This window comes from Acartia tonsa, chromosome 5, assembly GCF_053477335.1.
Source record: "Acartia tonsa isolate MP-2025a chromosome 5, ASM5347733v1, whole genome shotgun sequence".
Lineage (NCBI taxonomy): Eukaryota > Metazoa > Arthropoda > Copepoda > Calanoida > Acartiidae > Acartia > Acartia tonsa.
In genome coordinates, this window is record NC_137264.1 from 16,920,894 (window position 1) to 16,942,937 (window position 22,044).

Sequence of the window (22,044 nt, forward strand, 5' to 3'; positions counted from 1 at the left end):
TTTAAAAAATCAATTCCAAAACAATAGATAATCTTTTAGTATTTGTATGATAATCTAATTTGAACTACATAGTTAAATACGACGAACATTAGAATTAATTTTAGAACTATTACTTTTTTTTGAAATTTCAATGAAAAAAATATTTTCGAGATTCTAAAAAGCAACTTATTTTACTCTTGAATATACAACTATATTAGTGCAAAAAAAACCCAACGAAGGTCGGTCTGTGTCTAATTTCTCTAATAATGTACTGTTTATGTACTGTAAACAAATAATAACAGTACGGCAAAAAGAACCAGTTTGATGGACAAACATCCGTATTTGTCTTCAGTATCATTACATATCTCAATCTAGAAAGATCATTGCTATATATTTAGTATTATAATGGATTTTTAAAGTTATTTTAAGGCTATATTTTACTTTTTTATGATATTTAATAAGTGAACCATGATGAAGTTTAGCGGGACTGCAATGTTCCTTTTTATATGCTTTTTGGCATCTACTTGTCTTGCAAATGGAGAATTTTTGGAGGATTCTTTGGATTCTGTAAAAGAAATATTAGTGTCTTTAAGTAAAGGTATTAAAACTTTTTAAAAAGTAAAGACTTATTATATTTAGGGTAGGTCCGTCCGTCACAGAGTTAGCTATTTTCGTTAATTTAAACAGGTTAGAATTGTCCTATCGATTCCAAACTTTGCATTATGATTCCTGTAGTAACCCATGGGTACAATTTAGAAAGCGTAGTTGTTACTAGAATGTCCTTACGTCTATTTTAAACATGTCGATTTTTAACTTCGTCGTCAATAAATTCTTCTGATTTTTTAAAAACTACTTCCTATTACAACAAGGTACAATGTTATAAGTGAAACATCTCTATAAATAAGTCCCAAAATTGTAAGTATTAACAAGTGTTAATGTTCGTTTGTCTTTCCATTTCAGAGCTTTGCTTTTATGGATGTTGTCATCCTTGTTTTGTTTATTTTCTAATTCAATTCTTATTTATTATAGAATGTTTTTGTTTTATATTTATGCGAAGGAAGCTTTTTAAACTTAACTGGTTCGGTTGAGTCTGAAAGGCTACACTGGGATAATTGTTGTAGATAAGGCCCGTAGGGTTAGTCCAATAGTCCATACCCAATACCTCCCCACTCTACCAGGACCCAGAAATACTTTTTCTTTACTTATATAAATGGTATTATAAGTTCTTAAAAAAATGTATTACAGCTGGCATTTTAAATAATTGCGTCCTTTCTAAGACTGATTAAATTTTCAAACTTAAGGTGAAATTGACCAGAACGACCTAAACCTTGCCTTTGAGGACCTTGGTATTGATATTAACGAGGAAGATGCCGACCTGATGATGCTGGATTACTCTCATGACCTCAAGGAGGATCTTGTAGTTTCTAAAGGCCACAGCAGGTATTCATATTGAATCCTATTAGCAGAAAGACTAAACGTAGCACAGGAATGGTTCTTACATATCCAAAAACTAAAGCTTCTATTCTATCTGTAAGCATAACGTTTTTCAACTATTAATACAATGTGCGCAATTTGAATTTTAAAATGTGCGCATTTTTCTATTACCTTTAAATCCGTTAATTTTCTAAAATAAGGACTGTAGAAAAACCGGTTTTACAATTATTACTTATGTTGTACTGTCTGAATAAAGTCTAGTTTAAAACTTTCTGCTTGTTAGTGCTGCGTTACTTTTGAACACTATTGACCATGGTTTTTATTTTCTGCATGAAAAATTGCAAATAAAATTTATTTTAGTGGGCAGTATATTTTCTCTTCAGTGTTTTAAACTATATATTGCATGATTTGAAAGAATTTCAATTTTCTACCACGTAGTTGTAAAAATATCAAGGCTTGAAAATCTTCTTTTTGTGATGTTTGCAATTTTTATAGCTGCCTTATATTCACAAAAACAGCACGATTACTAATTTAGTGATTTCTAATTGTTTTTGTTATTTATTGTAATATACTATCCCTTTCTCTTATTTAACAGCAAAATTAATAGTTTCTCTACTAATTAGGCAATTATGTTTTGTTCTTTTAAGGGCTAAGAGAAGTGTTTCTGATCCACCATTCGACACTATCGACGTACATTTGGATCCTATCGTCAAAATTGATTCTACAACATTGGCTGCGGTAAGTGGTTTATCTTCTAAATTTTGATATTTTTATGGGCGTGCAGAAGAGAGGCCATAAGGGAGGGGTCCATTAAATTAAAATTATCTTTCATTCCCTTTTTAACACTTTATTTTTTACCACCACCTAATAAATTTTTTTTTTATAAAATTGGATAAACTGTTGTAAGGAATTTGTGGCTAAAACTTTTTAAATTTTACCCCTTGGTGTTTTTAAGTTATGGTCCTGAACCTGAAATCAATTTTTTTATGCTAGGATATTGTGTACAGCCCGAGCTTTAGTCTGACTCACGGAGGATTGTCTCACACATTTATCATTGGAGATAAACAGTTCTATAACATCAAAGACGGCAAAGTCTTGACAATGGTAAGTAAAACTTGATTTAAAGGAGGGTTTTGGCAGGGGGGAGGGGTTTACTCGAGAACCTTTTGGTCAAAATTGTGCTAACTTAGGATTAAAGCTTCTATATAGCCAAAGTTACTTTTGAAATTATTGGTGACTGCCGTTTTCCGCCGCCGCCAAATTTTTTTTATAATTCTCGCCGAATTTGAACATTTTGGAATTATTTGTGACAAAATTTTGTTTCTAAAATTTTCTCCCTTTTAACTAACCCTGCGTGGGGAATTTTTAATTTTATTTTTGTTAATCAAGGTATATCTTAAATTCAGTACTTTTTCAGTATTTTTTGGTGGGTCAGTGAAAAATATTGAAATAAAAAACGTCATGGTGACTGCTGCTCCTGCTGTTTGCCGCTGCTGGCAATTTTTTTTCATTTCTCGCAGAACTAGGCAATTTGAAATCATTTGAGAATTTTTATCTAAATTTTTCCCCTCATAACTAACGCTGCGGGGAGACTTAATCGAGGTATATCTTTAAAAATATGCTGGCGGCGGTAAACTGCGGTCAACATGACTTTTTTTTTATTTCAATTTTTTTACTGACCCACCAAAAAAGATTTTGTTCAAATATCTTCAAAAATACAAAAGGTTCTCTAGTATGCACATCCTCCTTTCACTTTGCCTTACTGCTTATAATCTTAGGAAGAATAGGTATTAAAGAATACAATAGGATTGTTTAATTTTTTATTTAATTTCAGACCTGCCCTATGTGTGAATTTACCTATAGTGGAGCACCTGAAGCAAAGGTAAATATATTTCTCTATCTCTTTGATACAGATTTTGGGTAAAACGTTCAACAATGTTTTTTAGTGATCATTTTAGTCGGCACCCATTCACTTATTAATTCTTAGGGCACACATTTTTTTTTATAAATTTTCCCTTGGTGGGGTTAAAACTTTAGAGACTTAAAAAACTGCATTAGAAGCCTTTTTCCAACCTCAAATTTAATTTTTTCTAAACAGGTTGTGAGGAACGCAGTGGTTGCTGGACAGACATCGGACCATGCATTTGTAGTCCAGGTGACCTTATACTCGCAAATAAGGATAAGATTAATATTATTTTCATTTCAAGTTACAAATGACAAAATTAAACCCTTTAATAGAATTTGTTCTCTTATAATTGATGATGGGAAAGTTTTAACACAAGTTTTTTATGAATCTAGATTTAAGTACCTGCCAAGCTAAGGCCAACTAATATTTTTTTGTGTCTGAAACTTTTAGTATCTGGGTATTTACCATTCTATGTCTCCATCCTCTGTGGAAAACGTTTTTTTTTCAATTTTGATAAATGTTCGAACTTTATTGAAACTTTCAATTCTTTCTTTAATTTATTCCTTTTTATATATAACAAGTGTCTACGCCCTCTAGGGGCACTTTAGGGGAGAGTCTAATTTGATAACCCAATTTATTATTTTAGATTTTGAAAAAGTAAAAATAAAAATTTTATGTGAGTAAATTTTTTTTATGATTGGTTGCCCCCCATTTTTAATTTTGGTTAAAAAATTTTCTTTGTGAGGAATTTTTTTCTAGGGACGATTTCTCTTGGGAGGGTGGTGGTACTCTCCCCCAAAATAGTCATAAACCTTCCGGGAACTATGAGAAGCTACCCTGTAAAGGAGAACCCGATCGGTTCAGCGGTTAGCTAGATTCTTTGGTACAAACACACAAACAGACATCCTGTTACTTTAGTATAAGGATTCAATACCACTTTGGGACGGAGGGTTGATAACAACGTAGGATCAGTTTATTATTGTCCCGAGGTGTATCCTTTCAACTAATGCATCTGTCCTAGCAGCCGTAGAAGCCACTTAAGGTCTATATATGAACCAAAAACTAGTAGATGCGTTACTTATTACATTTTTATCGCTGGTTAAAATGTTTAAATTAATTTATTTTTCTAGGTTACTTTAAGAGAGGCAAGTGGAGATAAATTTGAACATGCTTATTTCACCGCTTGGAAGGTTAATATTTTTATTTCTATTGTCACTATTTTTAAGTTTAAAGGCCTTGAATTAATACATAGTTTTAATGAATATTATTTTTATTTACCAAAGTTCATTAAACTTTAAGTTTCTTTTACTTTATGATTTATGGAATGTAGTGGTATTGACAGAAATTCTGTGATTTTATTCAAACTAATTTTATTTTCTGAATGTTTATCCACCTCTTCACGTTTAACTCCCTTTACTTCGTAAAATCTGTTAAGTCAATATTTGATAGACTTTAAACTCTTTGGTTTTAGTCAACTTCATTTTTTGGTTCTGCTTAACTGATTGATTTATTGAAATATTAGGTGAGCCTAGATGCTTCCAGTACCCCAACCAGTCTTGTTATCCACACTATGGATATTATGGACTTTCAAGTAGTTAAATCTCCTCGTCTCATAGCTCCAGATAATTCTCATTCCAGGTTAGAATATTCTGTTCCTGTACCCATTGTTTTGTCCTTGCGGGATTCTAGAGCACAGCCTGATAAAGAATTATTAGATAGATTATGAAACTTATAAAATTCTTTAAAAAGCTTGTTTGCAGTTTAATTAATTCAAAATAAAATTATATTTTACTGAAACGCTTTGAATTATTGAGGTTCATTATACTTATTTTAATATATATTATATATAACTATTTGGATATTGTACCATCGTCTTTAATTAAATGTTATTTCCAGCTGGCAAATATAAACCACCCCCCTTCCCCCCCCCCCCCAATCCTTTCAAGTTGTCTTCTCATACTGAACTTGCTGACCAATTAATAAATACTAAAATAGCCTCCTAAATTGACTACACAACTTTCCCCGTCAATATGTCTACATATTTTAAATCTATTTATTTTAGAGTATCTCTGCTGGAATTAGGGACAACAAACCGGTTCTTAACTGCTTCCTTCCACAAATTATTAGTAAGTAGAAATAAAATCTATTATATCAGATCTTTTTTTTTGCAAACTGAAGACTAAACTATAGCAATTTATGATATGCCAAAGCATTCTAACCATTTCAGACAACCAATCCTTTGTTTCGTCCGACCCTTGACTCTAGGATTGTGCCTTTTTGAGGCCAATGTATTCTTTCTATTGATATATCTCTTGGGAGGGGGGGGGGGGGGGTTGACTTTTTGCAAGTTTTAATTTACTTGCATTAAATGTTTATTCTATTGTTTAGACTGAGAACACTGTTGATGGTCCCCACCTTACCATCTTAAACGCTGACCGCACAGAGACTCCCATTTTCAACACAGTTTTGTCCTCTCAAGTTCTCGCTGGCCATTTGAAAGATCTTAAGCTAATGAAGGTAACTTTTTTTTAATTTCTACTCTGATTGTTAGTATGTAAAGACCTTTAATGTGAACAAAAACCTTTATACTTAAGTAATGTGATGTTTGTTTGTAGAGTATTGTGGCTTAAATGATTAACTTTCTATGTCCTAGTATATCCTACCCCCCTCCCCTTTTTGAGATTGCTATGAAGAAATTTCATAAACCTTCTTTAATTTTTTGCTAGATATCTTTGATCCTATATGGCGAAGGCATTATTAAAATTACAATTTTAGGTGTACGGAAAGGAAGAGTATTTCTTGATTGTGATTAATACAGAGCGCATGTTTATCTTTAAACTGGAACCCAACAATGAAGACTCCTTCGACATCAGCCTGATGCAGAAGTGTGCCTTTAGTGGTGGTGTCTACTTGACTGGAGATTCTGATAGCATTGGTGAGTCCTTTATCTTTAAAAAAAAAATTATTTCTAATTTGGCAGTCTTTGTGATGGCGGCGGTATCTATCTAAATTTGTTTTTGATAATTTAAATACTTTGTTTAGCTACCACCATTACAATTGTGAGGAGTGACGGTAAAGCTAAGACTTTGATTTACAATAACTACGACAGCTTCGTTGAGATGCGCTACTTCACCCTGGACATTGCTGTGGACACCTGGAGACAAGTCGGCACTAATGTTTCTCCAGGTATTGTTAATTTCTAAATGGAAGAATTAATAGTAAAATGCTTGCGAAGATCTTTTTAATATATAAAACTCTATGCACTCTTCGGCTAATTAATTTTATGGGAAGGGGGGGGGGGGGCTTTCCCTAAGACTAAAATGTTTCAAGTGGGTTATTGTCAAATTATTCTTTCTGGATATAAACTAGTTATTAATATGGTGTAACTTTTAAATAGGATTTTAGTATGCATAACCTGATATAAACTATGCAGTTTATTTTATAAAGCCTAAAATGTTTTTACTTTTATATATATTTTTAGATTGCGCAAATGTTTGGTTGCTTTTATTTTTCTAGTAAAGTTTTAAAATAAGTTTCAAAATTATTTGAACATTAATTTTCCCTTTCAATTCAATTGTTCAGGAACTCAAGCTCAGCAGGAACTTGTTGTCTTCAAGAATACTGCTGGTGAACTCAGCATTATGCGTCATGTAATGCCAGGTAATATTTATTTCTAACTAAACCATAAGAATATGGAGATTACATTAGTTCATTCACATTTTTACTTTCAAATCTCCAATGCATGCTTAAAAATAGAAGTTAGAGGTAAAAAATGACAAGGTTCTAATAAATCTATTATCAAAGAAGTAATAAATGAACAAAATAACAAAATTATAATTAAATTATTGCTCTAAATAACAAATACATAAGACTATTTAACTTTAATAAAGTTTTAAATTTAAATTTCTCCTAAGAATTTGCACTTTTCTTCTTAATTATCAATATGCTTTTGATAAAAAGAAATTCTGTTCAGGTATCTACGAATCACTTTCACTTCCATTTGGTATGGACTCCTACCTTGAAGACAATCCTAACTGGGAAATTCTGGATATTGGCCGCTATGAAAAGAATGGTGCATACGAGTATTATTTGCTAATGCTTATTGATGGAACAAAAATTGATTATCTGACTGTTAACATTCAATTTGTTACCTACCTAATAGAGAGTTTGAATGATGCATCATTATGTTTGCAGGACTTGGAAAACTTGCTTCTGCTTGATAGAAAATTGTTGAATGATATAAGTAACCTTGAATCTACTCTTATCAATCTTGATTCTAGCCAAACGCCAGTTATTGATGGAAAACTGTCTGCCAAGAAGGTAACAATGAAGGGATCGACGACCTTCAATAACATTGAAATCACTATGCATTCGGATTCTGGTATTGTGTATGATGCTATAGACTATACAGTTCCTACATCTAGGTTATCTGCTGCCTATGACAAGGTAAACAAAGCCAATACTGATGCTGATCATATCTTTGCGAATGTTGTCTTTGCTGATGGTCCTTTTATCAACACCAAAACTTTCAGTCTTAACACTCCACAGTCGGTTACACTTACTTCATCAAGATTTACCACTTTATCTGCTACATCGGTTGGCCAGAAGAAAACTGATGATTTGGTGCATAATCTGCTTATGCTTGAAGGAGATCAGGAAATTGCATGTAACTTTGAGTTTACAAAAAATCTTAAGGTTACCGGTAATACACTCATCTCAACTTCAGCTTCTCCTGATGGACCCGTCATTGTTCCATCTGATTTTATTGACGTTGCAAGAATTAATTCTATTGACCTAGCCATTACAGCTGGCACTGTTAAATTTGCCACTGATAGTGTTCAAACATTTGAGGTTTGCACACTGAACTCTATCAAACTTGAAGATATACTTACTATTACTGAAATGGATGCCTCTACAACTGCTATACCTGTAGCAGTAACAGGTATCAAAACAATCACTGAAGATATCACTGCAGTCAATGCTGAATTTGATTTTATTGGAACAAGATCTTTTGCTGTTCTTAGTGCATGGTATGATGCTATTATCTGGAAGAACAAAAATACACAAACTATCTCTGTAAATTCACTCACTTTCCACAATATTGTGTCTAATACTGGCATAACTATACCTACCATCAACAGCATTGATGTAACTACACAAAAACTTAATGACCTGTTCTTGGATAAAAATGGGGGTGTTGATACTCCAATTGTTATTAGTGGTGATGTTAACTTCAACATGGAAGTTTTCTTTGATGATCTATCAGCTCCACTTTTGAATGGTGTTAATCCTACACATTATCTGATTGATAAAATTGATCAAACTATTGATGCCCAAGTTAGTCTGAACAAATTGATTACTAGTGGAAATGTAGTGGTAAGTTTTTATTTACTAGAGAATCTACTTTATTATTTGACATGTCTGTCAATGGCATGGGGTGACTACTTGGGACCTAAATTGCAAATGTTGTTGTTATGCTTTTTTTTCTTTTAAATTGTTTGCATATTTTGGCTAATTTAAAAGTTGAAACCATTTGTTAATCTCCAGACTCCAGTTCACTCAACTAAATTAATCCTTGGATGGGGGGCTAGGGTTAGTTTTTCTTTTTTTTATTATTAAAAAAAAGAAACTGAGAAAATGCTGGAGTTTTGATGTTTTAGGCAATATAAGAGGAGGAATATATTTGTCAAATATTTTGTTCAAACCCCATATTGAATTAATGAACCCACACCCCCCTATACAATTCTTTCTCATGCCTACCTTTTTAAACATAAAAATTTATCTGAAAATTATGTCCCTCTTTTTGTAATGCGACTCTGAATTTTCTCAGAAACTATTATCTATTTTCAACATACTTTCTGAATACTTTTTACATTTTCTTTTTTTTAGGATCATATAAATGGTTGGAAACTTGCAAATGCTGTCAGAGTTGATATTCCACAAACAATAAATACTCAAATTGTATTTATTAATGATATTGTGGTTAATACTGCTCTTACCTTAGCTGACTCCATCAAATTGGCTGGTGTTGACTTTAGTGAGGTTGGCAGAATCAAACATGTTTATGATGAAGTGGTAGTATCCAATTCACTTACATTGAAGGATGATGATGTATTAATTGCTCACATTATTCACCTAGAATTTACTGTATCAAATTTTAACACTGATGCTCTCAGAGACGAATACTTTATGACTGACATTGATCAGACTCTACCTAATCTAGTCTCCATTGTTCCAGATGTAGGAATCAAACATTTAGTTATTCACGCCACAATTAATGGGATTATGTTGGACAATGTACTGAAAACTACTGGTGATCAGGTTGTTTCAACATCAACATTGATGTTAACTGGTAGAACAAAGTTCTATCAGAATATTGTCATGCGCCAATGGACAAATGAAACTACAGATCTTAATGATGCTGCTATCAATGGTATAAAGATAAGAGATTTGAGAGATGATATTCTCTGTGATAAGAGTGAAGATAGTAATCCTATCAATTCAAATGCCAATTCTGTACTCACAATTGATGATACAGTTGGATTGATTGTTGCTTCTTACTTTGATATTGAAGTTGTTGATAGCTTCAAAGTAGGAACTGGAACTGATGTAGACACTGGATTGATTGTATACAAAGATTTTGAAACTTATGTACATGAGGTTGTTCGTCTCGGTTTTACCAACACCTTCCATAATTTAGTTAAATTTACAAAACCATTAATTGTAACTGGTCAAATTTCAGCCAATGTGGATATTGAAGGTACTGCTAGTGCAGTATTAAATGGTCAGAATATTCAAGCATTCTCTGATTCTGTTGTCAAGATCATTGGAGACTTTACAGTAACCACACCTGTAACTGTTACAAATCTGCAAGGTATAGGAGAACTAGCAGATACTTCTACATTTGATAGTGTAAACTTGCACAATTCCTACAACTCTCATTTGATCAGAGATAAAAATACTGAACAAATTGTTCAAACTCCTCTCAGTGGTTCAGATTTCCAATTTTCCACTCTAAACCTAGTACCTTCCAGTGGAGACAACACTTACTTCAATGGATTCAACTTTGTTGATTACACTGCCACTCTTCTCACTGATAATAATGTACAAGGTACAAAGGTGCTGTCAGGAACATTAACTGTTAATGGTAGCATCATAATGACTGGTGCTGATAATCACTTCTTTGGAATTAATATTAATGAGTTGTATGCCAAATCTCTTTTTGCATCAAAGGGTCAAGAAGTCACTGCTGTGGTAGTTGCTAATGATATTACTTCTAAAACTATCAATACCCACCAAGTTAATAATAATGAGTTTGCTTTCTGGTGTTTCAGAGATGAAGTTTGTAAGATGCACCAGGATTCAACTGTTAAGCTAGCTGGAATTACTGCTAAGTTTACTAGTGGATTTGACTTCAGAGGACAATTGAATAATAGACCTGTTAGTGAGAGGATTACTGCACTAACAACCAGATCTTTAACTTCTATAACATCTCTATCAACAGCAAACCAGATTATTTTTACCAATCCTGTCACTACTGGAGATTCTCTTACACATCTTTTGACCAACTCTGTGCGTTATAGTTCCAATGATCAGGTTATCACTGGCAGCGTTACTTTCAATCAACCAATTAACATTATGGGCAACCTTGATATTGATTCCAAGGTAATTACAAGCACTGTCCCTGCAGATACTGTTAATTTTGTTGATATTAATACTAATGCAGCATTCCTTAATAGAGCAAACATTTTTGTTAGTGGCTGGACTGTGGCTGCAATTAATGTTGCTGGTAGCTTGACTGTGGAAACTCTTTTCAACACTGACACCATCAACACTATTAATCTTCAAAACTACATGGATACCATTCTGATAAGATCAACTGATTCTTCCTACACTCAGACAATGACTGGAGATCTTATGTTGACTGGTGGACTTTCTGTTACCAATATTGCTGACATAAAAACTTCTATAGACGGTATTAATGTAAGTATTTGCAAGATAAAAAATTTAATATACTGAATTTCACGGTAAAATATTTCTGATAATTATTATCTCCAAAAATCTATTAATTTTAAAGGATGCTAATTGCCAAACTGAAGAATGTACATATCATTCTCGCACTGTTTTAAGCGCTATAGGCCAACAAATAATCTTAAATAGCCACAGTTGCAACCTCTATTGACTATAATTTTTCCACTCTAATAATATAGAAGTATATTCTATATCCATTGATAAAATTTTATGCAAGCCTAATTTATACGATCCACTGTTTGTCCGTCTGAAGCCTAAGCTGAGAGTTTTGGAGATAATTGTTACCAGGAACATTTTACGGTGAACTGCACTTGATCCAAAAATTGGATGGGGTGGGTTGTCTATAACACAAAGTAGAACGATGTCTGTCTCTCTTTCCCCTTAAGATCTCTGTAACCACTGAACCGATCGGATTCTATTCTTTAGAGAATATACCTACTTGTTCTGTGGTGGTTTTAGGCTATTTTCTTGGAGCGTGGGACATCCCCAACCCCCCAAAAAATAAAAAAAATACCCCTCAATTTTTTTTGATAAAGATGAAACCCCAACTATTTGGTGCTGCACCACATGTACTAGACATTATTTTTGATTACCTCTTGGGGCAAAGCCCTTCCAGGCTAGGGGCGAATACGCTAGTTTTTATAGTAAATTAACAGAATGTCCGTCTGTTTGTCTGTATCTAAGGATCTTTATAACCGCTGAACCGATCGGGTTCTCCTTTATAGGGTAGCTTCTCATAGGTCCCGGGAAGGTTTATAACTATTTTTTTTTTTTTTTGGGGGGGGGGGTCAAGAGAAATCGCCCCTAAAAATAAATCCCCTCTAAAATAATTTTTTAACAAAAATTAACGATGAGGGCATCCCCCCAAAAATGTTTTTTTTACTTTTTCTTTTAAAATCTAAAATAATTAAAGGAAGCCTGCAAGAAATACCACGCTTTCACTGCTGAAAGACTGCCACAAGTAGACCCAATACCCCAAATTTGAGGCCTCTAGCTTCTATAACAAAAAAGTTCTGGGCATTTTAAAATGACATTTTATGTACAATGAAAATTTTCAAAGAATTTCAATGCTAATGTTAGAAGTTTTGAAATTAAACTACGTGGCCTAGAAACAAAATTATGAGCTTATTTTTGTCATAAATTTAGGTTACCAGTAACTAATTATATTTTTAAAATGGAAAATACCCATTTTTATATTTTGGTACCCTAACAACAAAATAGTTATAAACCTTCCCAGGACCTATTAGAAGCTGCTCTGTCAAGGAGAACCAGATCGGTTTAGTGTTTAGCGCGACCCTTCGGTACGAATATGCATACGTTCAAACAGATAAGACATTCTGTTACTTTATTATAATGATTTCTTAATCTTTTACTCATCAAGTACAGTTATAAATCATAAGCTGACTTATATGTTTCTGTTCAGGTTCTTGATTTTGTGACTAAAGATGGAGATCCAAGGAACATTTTCTTAGGTGAGAATCCTAGGCTGATTCCATTAGTCAGGCTGAATGCTGCCTCTACCGTAATTGGTGATGTTATTGCTGGAACGACAACCAACAATCCAAGTCAAGACCCACTGTACACCCAACTCAACAATTTCTTCAGCACTGTGGTTTATGCTAAGAATTCGGACAGTAATCCTCAGGTTTTAAATCAACCTTTGACCTTTTCTGATCCTGTTACCTTCTCTACTTTGACTGCTGATGTACTTAATGGTATTGCTGCTGATAAGATTATCCTTCGTAACTCTGAAACCACTCAAGATATTAATCAGGATATTACCCTCAGCCAGAGTCAACTTAACATTCTTGGTAAATTGGACACTACTACAGTAAATGGATTAGACCTTACTCAGACCGAGCTTGATATACTGCTGAAGGATAGAGCAGAGACAATCAGTACAAGACCTTTGACAAGTTTTACTCAGGATGTTACAGTTTCTTCAAATACAATTACCATTGTTGGTAAGAATATTTTATTAATTTTAATTTAATACTGTTTCAGTTTCTTCAATTGGAAATGAATTGAATGGTTTAGATTATATGGATATTCTCCAACACCCTTATGAGTTATTGCTCCCATCTGGCTAACGTAATTTTACTTCTCATCCCACCTTCCCTTATTACCTTTACCCTATCCCCTCCTTTAACCACAAACACTTTTTGACAAATTTCAGAGTATTATTAGCAATCTAAATTTACTACAAAATTCCCCTTTCACATATCTACGTATATCTAATAATTAAGCATTAAACATGCCAGTCGATAGCGAGATTATAGCACACATACAGACATACTTTGTATGAAATCCATCCTAGTTTTTTAATTTGTTTTTAGGTTTCCCAACACTGATTAGTAATTTCATTCAAATTCTTGAAGACTTTTCTACCTCTCTACTTACATATTACAAGACGTATATTATTGAACCGCTGAGGTATTGACAACTTATTACATTTTTAGACCATATTACAAAAACATTTAACTTTGAATTTTTGTAGTAAATCTATTCTACTCCCTTTGTTGGGATGATTTATTCCTAGGACTATTAATCAGAATATTTTTAAGCAAAACATTTTAAGTTATTTGTCCATATTTAACTTGTTTTATATAACATTATTTTGAGATTGTGTTTGTTAATGTTTGCTTGACTGTCAGAACGTCTTTGGGTTTTTTAAGGAATGTCTTTATGCTTTTTTTTAATATAATTTTGTATTCTTTTATATTTTAGACCAACTGTTGAAGAGGTTTATGTGGCTAAGAGAATTGGTTCTGTTAGAGCTAAATACTTTGACGAGGTTTTTTAAGTTCTTATATTGGAGTATGGACAAAAGACTTAATAGACAAAATGTCTAAAGGATTTAATACTTAAATGTCTGGTGTTTTTAGGATTAGAAAGGTCTGAAAGGTTTGAAATTTTGTACATTAGACGGACCTTAAGGAAAACTAAAAAAGCGTGTTTAATGTTTACTTTTCTGTTAGTGTTGTTTGTATATGTAATTTGTAATTTTCATTGTAAATTGGAAATATAAAAGAAAACTTGTTCATTTTCACATTACTCGTGGCTATGTCTAAAGAGCTTATATTTTGGGGGGTGGGGATTTTCTATTACTGCGCGCATTAAAAATCTCTGCATTCCTTTAACAGATGATTGTGAAACTATTGGTCCTGAAGTTTACGAGATCTTGGAACACATTCACTCTTCTTACTACTCTGTAATAATTGTGTTTAGGTTAATTACACAGCTCAGTGGTATGACAACACTATGGCTTATGAAATTCTTGGTATTGACACTCATCAATTTACAAATGTAAGTAATTAAATCTTATTTTTATTCAAAACCATTTTTGATTTGTGGAATTTCACATTTATAAAGCTAAATCCCGTTTTAACCTATTTTAGTCTGAACATCTTGCTATGTATCTCTTAAAGTTTCAAAATAAGTTGATAAGCTGTAATTTTCAAACAAAAATGTTAAAATATTTTAGTCTACGATTTAAGAGTGAAGGGGTGATTACTCCCTAAGTTTTTTTTTATAATTCTACCCCCCCCCCCCTTAAAAAAGCTTTATAGTACTTGCCCCTATGATATGGAGATTATCCCCCCCACAAAAAAATTAACCCCTAAATTTAGATTTTTACTTTCAACCCCCCCCCCCTCCCAATATAAGTTTTGATGTCCTAGGTGCAATAGCTTAAATTTATTGGATATTCCGTTATTACTTTTGCATAAAAGATTCCAGAATCTAAACAAAACAAAGTTTTAATATTTAATATGTTTAGGACAAGTACACCGTGAAGATGAAACTAGGCAAGAATGGATGTGATATTGGAACCGATTGCCAGTGCTCTGAAACAAGGTCATTAGAGAATACGTTATGAAATAGATTGATAATTGCAATATCCCTTTCAGAGTCATAAGAGCTCGGAAATAGCCCCCCTATTTTTACTTATTTAATACTTATATTTGCGGGAACTTTTATTTAATGAAATCTTCCAATTTTTAACATGTACAAAACGGCCTGCTTCATTGCATCAAGATCCATGATAGATCTATGTAGGAAATAAATGTCTATATATGAGCTCAAGTTTTCCAAATATTAAGTGATTAAAACCCATAGTGCTCCAATAATCCATGATAAACTCTCACTGACCAGAATGATATGACCCCTTATTTTACTGCATGAAGAATAAATTCTTTTTTTAATTTCATGTTGCTATTTAAACTATATTGAAGTATTAAATTTATATTTATAAAACAAAAAATTTAAATTTATAATAAAGTAAACAAAAGAAAACTTAGTTTTAAGATAATTTGATACTAGCAATACGTGCGTAATGTGATCAAATATTGAACTAAAATTTAAAAGTTAAATAAACATTTTAACCCTTTCAGGACGATAATTTTAAATAAAAAAAATATTTTGAAAAAAAGAGAGGCAAAATTATAAATACTTTAATACTTAAAACAGGGATAGGACAATATGGAAGAAAAAGGTTAATATTCAATCTAGCTAATAGCGGGATAATTTTAGAACGCCACCTCTAGTATTGAATATAAGTGAAGGAAATGGTGGGTAGGGTTATTGGATACTGATTGGATTCATAGGGCTAGGACAATGTACAGGGATACATCTTACTTTATTAAAGGGGTGGGGGTTTGTGTTAGGTAGATACTTTCGAGAAAAGCGCTGATTTCAAAGTAATTTTATTATCTTTTTATTCATTTTTTTTTTTAATTAAATATTTAATTAAATTTATTTAAGGATTACTACGCAGTTTGGAACACAGACAACTACGTATGATTATGACTCCACAGTCTTCACCTATATATCTGATGATATTACGCTTACTGCTGTATCTGAATATGATGGTACTAGTCTTACATGCCGTGACCTTGTAAGTTACTTTAATTATGTTAAATATTTCTTTCTATTTGTTTTCTAATTAGTATTATTAATATCCAATCAAGCAGAATTTTACTTTATGGAATTTTAACTAAATTAAAACTTATATTTTGATATTTAAATTCTTCTTTATTAAGAACTTGTGGTTGGGCGCTTAGCATCTAGGGGCTGTTATATTTGTTGGGGTAGGGAGGGTTGCCAAATAGTATAAAACTACCTTCTGATTTATTTTTAGTGTTTAGAACCAGTTCAATTGTTAACGAGATCTAAATTAGCAATTTTAAAATCCCCTCCTTAATTTTATGATAGGTTGACAATGGAGATTTGTTGGTGGAAGCGGTCGCTTTGGATGGTCCTTCCCTTCAAGTCACCCTGCAGGGAACCAGCGCTGAAAGTGTAAGTGTTTTTTCTGCATAGTTGCTTATCATTGGTCCAATGTTAGACTCACAAGGGGGGGGGGGGGGGGTGTAATGCAACCATCTCGTAATCCACGATTAAATGGCACTTTTGTATGAGTAATTCTTGGCAGGTCTATTTTCCCTAAATCTTACAAAAAGTTGGAAAAGTAACTGTGAACGGCTGGCGGCTCAGCCGTTTTGCCATTTTTTTGGCTATCTTTAGTTCAAATTAGTCACGAAACCTATCTCCACATAATACTCTTTTCCGCTCCAAAACGTTAGCAAACTGTTCTAGCCGGTAGCTGTTGGTACTAGAAATTTTAAAAAATGGTTATTGCTATCATTTAACATAAATTAAACCAAAAATATGTTTTAAAAAGTTGATTCCTACTTAATTAATGATGAATTTGTCCTGAAAATGGGCAAAAAACTGCTAAACGGTTGAGCCGCCAGTCATTACTTTTCTAACTTTTTGTTCGATTTAGGGAAAATAGACCTACCAAGGATTACTCATGCTAAATTTCAGATCGAAATTCGAATTCTAAGTGCCATTTAATCATTGATTACGAGATGGTTGCATTAAACCCCCCCTCCCCTTTATAATTCAACTTGGGGCACCTTATTTTTTGATTCTAAAAGGAAAACTTTTTTGAGGGGGGAGGTGTAGAGGGGTTTTAACCTCTCAAAAAATTGGTAAAATCTCTAGGACCATATAGAGAACCATAATGGATTAGCTGGTAGTTAGATCCTTTGGTACAAAAAGAGTCTTAGACAGACTCTTGGCTATCTTGTTACTTATATATAAAGTTTAATTATTTAGCTGGGAGAAGTGTATGATCAAGTGAGCCTGGCTGGCGTCTATCAAGTATTGGACATGGATGTTGTTAAGATTGGAAATATTCACCTCTTGGCAATAACCACTGGTTTCTCTGAAAATAATGGTTCTCCAAAGGCAAGATTTTTATCCAAAACTTTCTGATTATTATTAGAATGCTGTATTACTTTTAGAATATTAATCATGTGTACTTTCTTTAAATTTCAGGTAACTGCATTTATTTTTATTTTAATAAATAAAATATTATGCAGATAAAAAAATCTATTTAGAAAGTCCTTCCTATTCTAAAATATGACTAATAAAGATTTTCTGTTCAGCTTGTTGTGTCTGAAGTCCAGAATGGAGTGATAAGCACTACCAAAACTGTCAGTTTGAATCAAAAACCTACCTCTCTGAAGACTATTGCTTTCAGGTGAAAATCCTTTTTTATGACAATTTTTCCATATATGTGTTCTTTACTTTACTAGGTCTTGTTCATTTAGGCTCATTGTTTTAGAAAAGAATTTTTTTTTTTTAAGGTTTTCTATATATTTAGAGGTTTGAATTAAAATTTAAGGTTATAACTTTCTTTTAGCCTCCATGCAGATTGCAAATACTAACAATAGAATATTTTGCTTTGTATAAAAATCATTTCATGAAAAAATAGTATGTGTTTTTATAAGAAAAGGATATGGCTGTGTTTAAATTAAATTTGTAATTTAGTTATGAGGATGGAGGTGTTACTTTTGAAGTTGCTCATGTCTTTGTTGATGATTTTGTTAATGGGGCCCATACAGGTAATTAAACAATTAAAAAGTCCTTTATTTTGTCTTTATTAATTTTGAAATAATTGTTTTTCAGAAATATTCAATGACCGTTTAACAATTTTTAATCTGATGTTTTTAATAGTTTATCATTGTTTTGATAAATCTGATTGGTTTCTGAAAATGTTCTAGTGTTTTAATTAGCTAATTAAAATTTGTTTTAATTAGTCTTTGAATTTAGTTCGTGTGATTGAATGGAAGTGGAATCAGAATACTGGTCAGACAACTAATCGTTGGGGAAATGAGATTCAGGTACTCCAGATAACCTACACTAGATGAAACTATACACCAAAACATTAAAACAAAATGTATTAGTTAATCTGTAGGTATTAAACTTCAGGCTTTTATCTATAATACAAAGTAGAACGATGTCTGTCTGTCTGTCTGTCTGTCTGTCCGTCTGTCTGTCTGTCCGTCCGTCTGAAGCTTAAGATCTCCGTAACCTCTGAACCGATTGGGCTCTACTCTTCAGGGAATATACCTACTGGTCCTGTGATGGTTTTAAGCTATTTTGCTTGGGGGCTGGGACACTCCCAACCCCCCCAAAAAAAATTTTTTTTTTACTTTCTTTTTAAATCTAAAATACGAAAAATTAGGTTGGTCAAACCTCTTGAGGCAAAGCCCCTAGAGGCTAGGGGCAAAGCCGCTAGTATTTTAAAAACTAATAGATGCAATTTGGAAGATTTTAAGGTACAGCCCGAAATATTTCTATTTGTTTTAATATTTTTTTTTAAATAGCAATTTATTTTGATTGTTTAAATTTTCTTCTTTATTAATATTTGAAAAACTAATTTCAATGTTTTTACTTTGTTAGTCATATTTTTCTTTATAATTAGACTCTGCCTACTCCTATGTTCTCTGCTATGGAGGCTTTCAAGAGTGTTACCAGCAATGGAGCCCCAGAGATGATTCATTTAGCTTTGGTAAGCAAATTACAGAGCAGCTGCCTTTTAAAGTCTCAAAAAAAAAATTTTGTTACCCTATTTTATTTTTCTAACCATTTGTCTGGAATGAAATATATTAGATATTTTGACTCTTTAGTCAAAAAATTAAAAAAAAATATAATGGTCTTAACGAGATAGAGTTTAGTCTTAAAAAATATTTTTTTTTTCCTTTTTGTTAACTACCCAATTTTAATTAGCACTGCTTTTTAACTTTTTTGAATTTTGAAAGATTTGCTTAAACTTTTTGTTATTTAGGCTTACGAGTTCAAGATCAATTTGATGAACTCTGCTATCCTCGATATTCTTGAGTAAGTAGTCTTCTTATATTTATTATTTTACAAATCTGTATTTCAGTATTTTAATGAAGCTCCAATATCTTTAGTGTAATAAACTTTTTTATGAAAAGTATCCTATTTCTTTTTTATCCCTTTTTTTATGATCTCATTTTACCAGGTATAACGTTGTTGACCAAGAGTACGTTTACAGTACAGTTGCTATCAAGCACAGGCTCATGGTTGACACACCCATTAGGAAGATTGAAGCTAAAAAGGTAATAATTTCTAGCTGAGAATACATTTTTTTCTGAGCTTTTATATTTCATTTTTCGTGTCTTATTTATTCTAAACTAGCGTCTATGCTGCTAACAGTGCCCCGGAAAGTTCGTTTAAATTTTTACCCACCAGCCAAAAAATGTTTTTTTATGCAAACAAATGAACCATGTAAAATATTTTTTTCTGTAATGCAAAATGCGGTTAATTAGATCCTTCAATATTGACTGAATACACGCATACTGACATCCTGTTACTTTTATAAATAATAGTTCAAACAATTTTGGCTTCTGCTGCAAATTGTGGTTATTCTGCTTTAAAATAATATGCTCTGTTTTTTATATAAACCTTTTTATTTTAGTTTACTGACTACACTACTTTGGCCTTCTCTACCGACCACAAGATTCAAATTGTGAACTTTATTCCTAATGTTGGCTATGAAGAGATTAGGTATTTATTTTTAAGTGTGTTCTACAATGCAATGCCTCGCCCTCTTTTATTGGTCTCTTGTAACTTTGTGTTATAGTTTTTACAGCTTCTATTCAGTTTCACGCCTAATCTGTTGATTGGTGCAAACTTCCACACAAAGGTCTTTCAATTAAATTGTTTCAGGCTTCTATGTTATTCGTGTGTTTTTGTATATAATATATTTTTTCCAGTGAATATGATGTAAGCGAGGGATTGGTTGATTGGACCTGGTTCCAGGAGAGTTTACCCAAGACCATGTCCAACGAGAACTTGTCCACCATCCTGTTTATGGTTAAGAGTAAGTAGTTTATATTACTAACGGCTACGCTCCTAGGGGCCTCGTGGGGCACCTGAGAAGGGGGGCGTGGGAGTTTAATTTAATAACCTTTTTTATTTAAAATATTAGTTATATTCATCTTCAAGATAAAGCAACGCTTGCAAGATTTTTTAAGCTAGAATATAAAGATTTATTTTTCTCGAACCGCAGAAACTGAGCTGGATCTTTAAATCATTTTAGTGGTGAGCCGATCGGGGTGAGTCTAACTGATCTGGCTTACCCCTCTGCTCACCCCGATCTGGCTCGCCACTAAAATGATTTAAAGATCCAGCTCTAAGTTCTGAAATTTGCGTCACCCCTTCAATATTTTGCATCCATCTATAAACTACATCCTATAATCCCAGTTTAGTTAACCTCTCCCCCCCCCCCCATTTCTTATTTTCCATTTCAAAAGGTTTGGTGGGGTTGAATATCGGTTCTTTAGGTTTTACTTTGTGTAAAAGTCATTTTACTATTTCTTGAGCTTGCGAATGAAGGCATTAGTAAAACATCCCCTCCCCCCTTAATTCTTCTCGTCCTAATTTTCTAGCCTTTGCGAAAAGAACCAATTATTAGGACTTATAATTATAAACCTATATTTCATAAACAATTTTGCAATGATTCAAATAATCCTTTTTCAAACTCTATCTAAGATGTCGTCTTAGTTGTTAAAATTTCTAAACTAATCATTTTCATGAATTTAATTGTTTTTATTTTCAGTGCAAGATGGAATCCGTAGCTCTGAAGCACTGAGAGTTGGTACAGAGGGCAAGATTACTCTTCCTGATCTTCAGTACAAACCAGATAACCTGGGATTCTAAATGCAAATTATGATTTTAATATTTTATGTATTTAAGCTTCTAGATTGAGATCTATAAATTTTTATGTATATGATACCTAATTATTTAATAACTATTTAATATTTATACTTAATATAAATAAATTGTAGTCTTTATGAATTATTTCTTTTTATTTGTATTCTAGTTCCTTTAAAGTCTAGATGATATATTTATGACTAGATAGATTTCATAATCTGCAACTGTAAAGGGAATTTCTAGCAGTCTGATGTATATTTTTTCTATATCGACTTTCATATGACATTCTGATAAGAAGATCTTCCTCTTTATTACAGTTTTGTACTAAATGATAATGTTTATAATTTAAATAACTAAAAAAAATCGCAAGCAAATCTCGGTCAAATGTTAAATAAAAGTTCTTCTAGTGGCGAACTAAAGTCCTTCTGGTGTGAACTAAATTCCGCACATAAAACAATTTATCTAAACATTATATCCGCATATCCTACACAAAAACATGGATTGTGTATTTTTCTTTAACCTTGCAATTAATACGACATATATTTAATTTATATTTTTGGTAAATTCTTCCAACTCCTCTCAGTCGGCTAAAATAATCCTCCCTCACCCCCTTTAACGTATTTCTACATTCCTAGGGAATGAATGAACTGACCAATAAAGTAGGT

At 32.5% G+C, this 22,044-nt stretch overlaps 1 protein-coding gene across 2 annotated transcripts; it reads left to right on the forward strand.

The window, feature by feature from the left end:
- The first annotated feature begins 175 nt into the window (after positions 1 to 175).
- Positions 176 to 21,523, forward strand: LOC145318886 (uncharacterized). 2 transcript variants are annotated; one of them, XM_080160555.1, is made up of 32 exons: positions 176 to 577; positions 1,281 to 1,419; positions 2,061 to 2,151; positions 2,407 to 2,517; positions 3,248 to 3,295; positions 3,512 to 3,568; positions 4,450 to 4,509; positions 4,842 to 4,957; positions 5,382 to 5,445; positions 5,708 to 5,836; positions 6,095 to 6,254; positions 6,362 to 6,505; positions 6,902 to 6,979; positions 7,293 to 8,695; positions 9,209 to 11,302; positions 12,774 to 13,314; positions 13,687 to 13,783; positions 14,078 to 14,144; positions 14,579 to 14,656; positions 15,129 to 15,205; positions 16,112 to 16,244; positions 16,562 to 16,648; positions 17,471 to 17,602; positions 17,803 to 17,897; positions 18,188 to 18,261; positions 18,470 to 18,540; positions 19,125 to 19,211; positions 19,488 to 19,540; positions 19,686 to 19,782; positions 20,142 to 20,230; positions 20,440 to 20,546; positions 21,285 to 21,523. In XM_080160555.1, the coding sequence occupies exons 1-32, from the start codon at positions 448 to 450 to the stop codon at positions 21,383 to 21,385; spliced, it is 6,810 nt and encodes a 2,269-aa protein (XP_080016681.1). In that variant the 5' UTR covers positions 176 to 447; the 3' UTR covers positions 21,386 to 21,523. The 2 variants fall into 2 exon arrangements, 1 of the variants encoding a protein (XP_080016681.1); XR_013879581.1 differs by lacking the exon at positions 13,687 to 13,783 and having other exon boundaries at positions 278 to 577.
- The last annotated feature ends 521 nt before the right edge of the window (positions 21,524 to 22,044 follow it).

Coding starts and splice junctions, on each gene's coding strand:
- LOC145318886 (XM_080160555.1), top strand. CDS start 448: ATGATGAAGTTTAGCGGGACTGCAATGTTCCTTTTTATATGCTTTTTG. Junction 6,506..6,901: donor CGGCACTAATGTTTCTCCAG/GTATTGTTAATT, acceptor TCAATTGTTCAG/GAACTCAAGCTCAGCAGGAA. Junction 14,145..14,578: donor GAGCTAAATACTTTGACGAG/GTTTTTTAAGTT, acceptor AATTGTGTTTAG/GTTAATTACACAGCTCAGTG.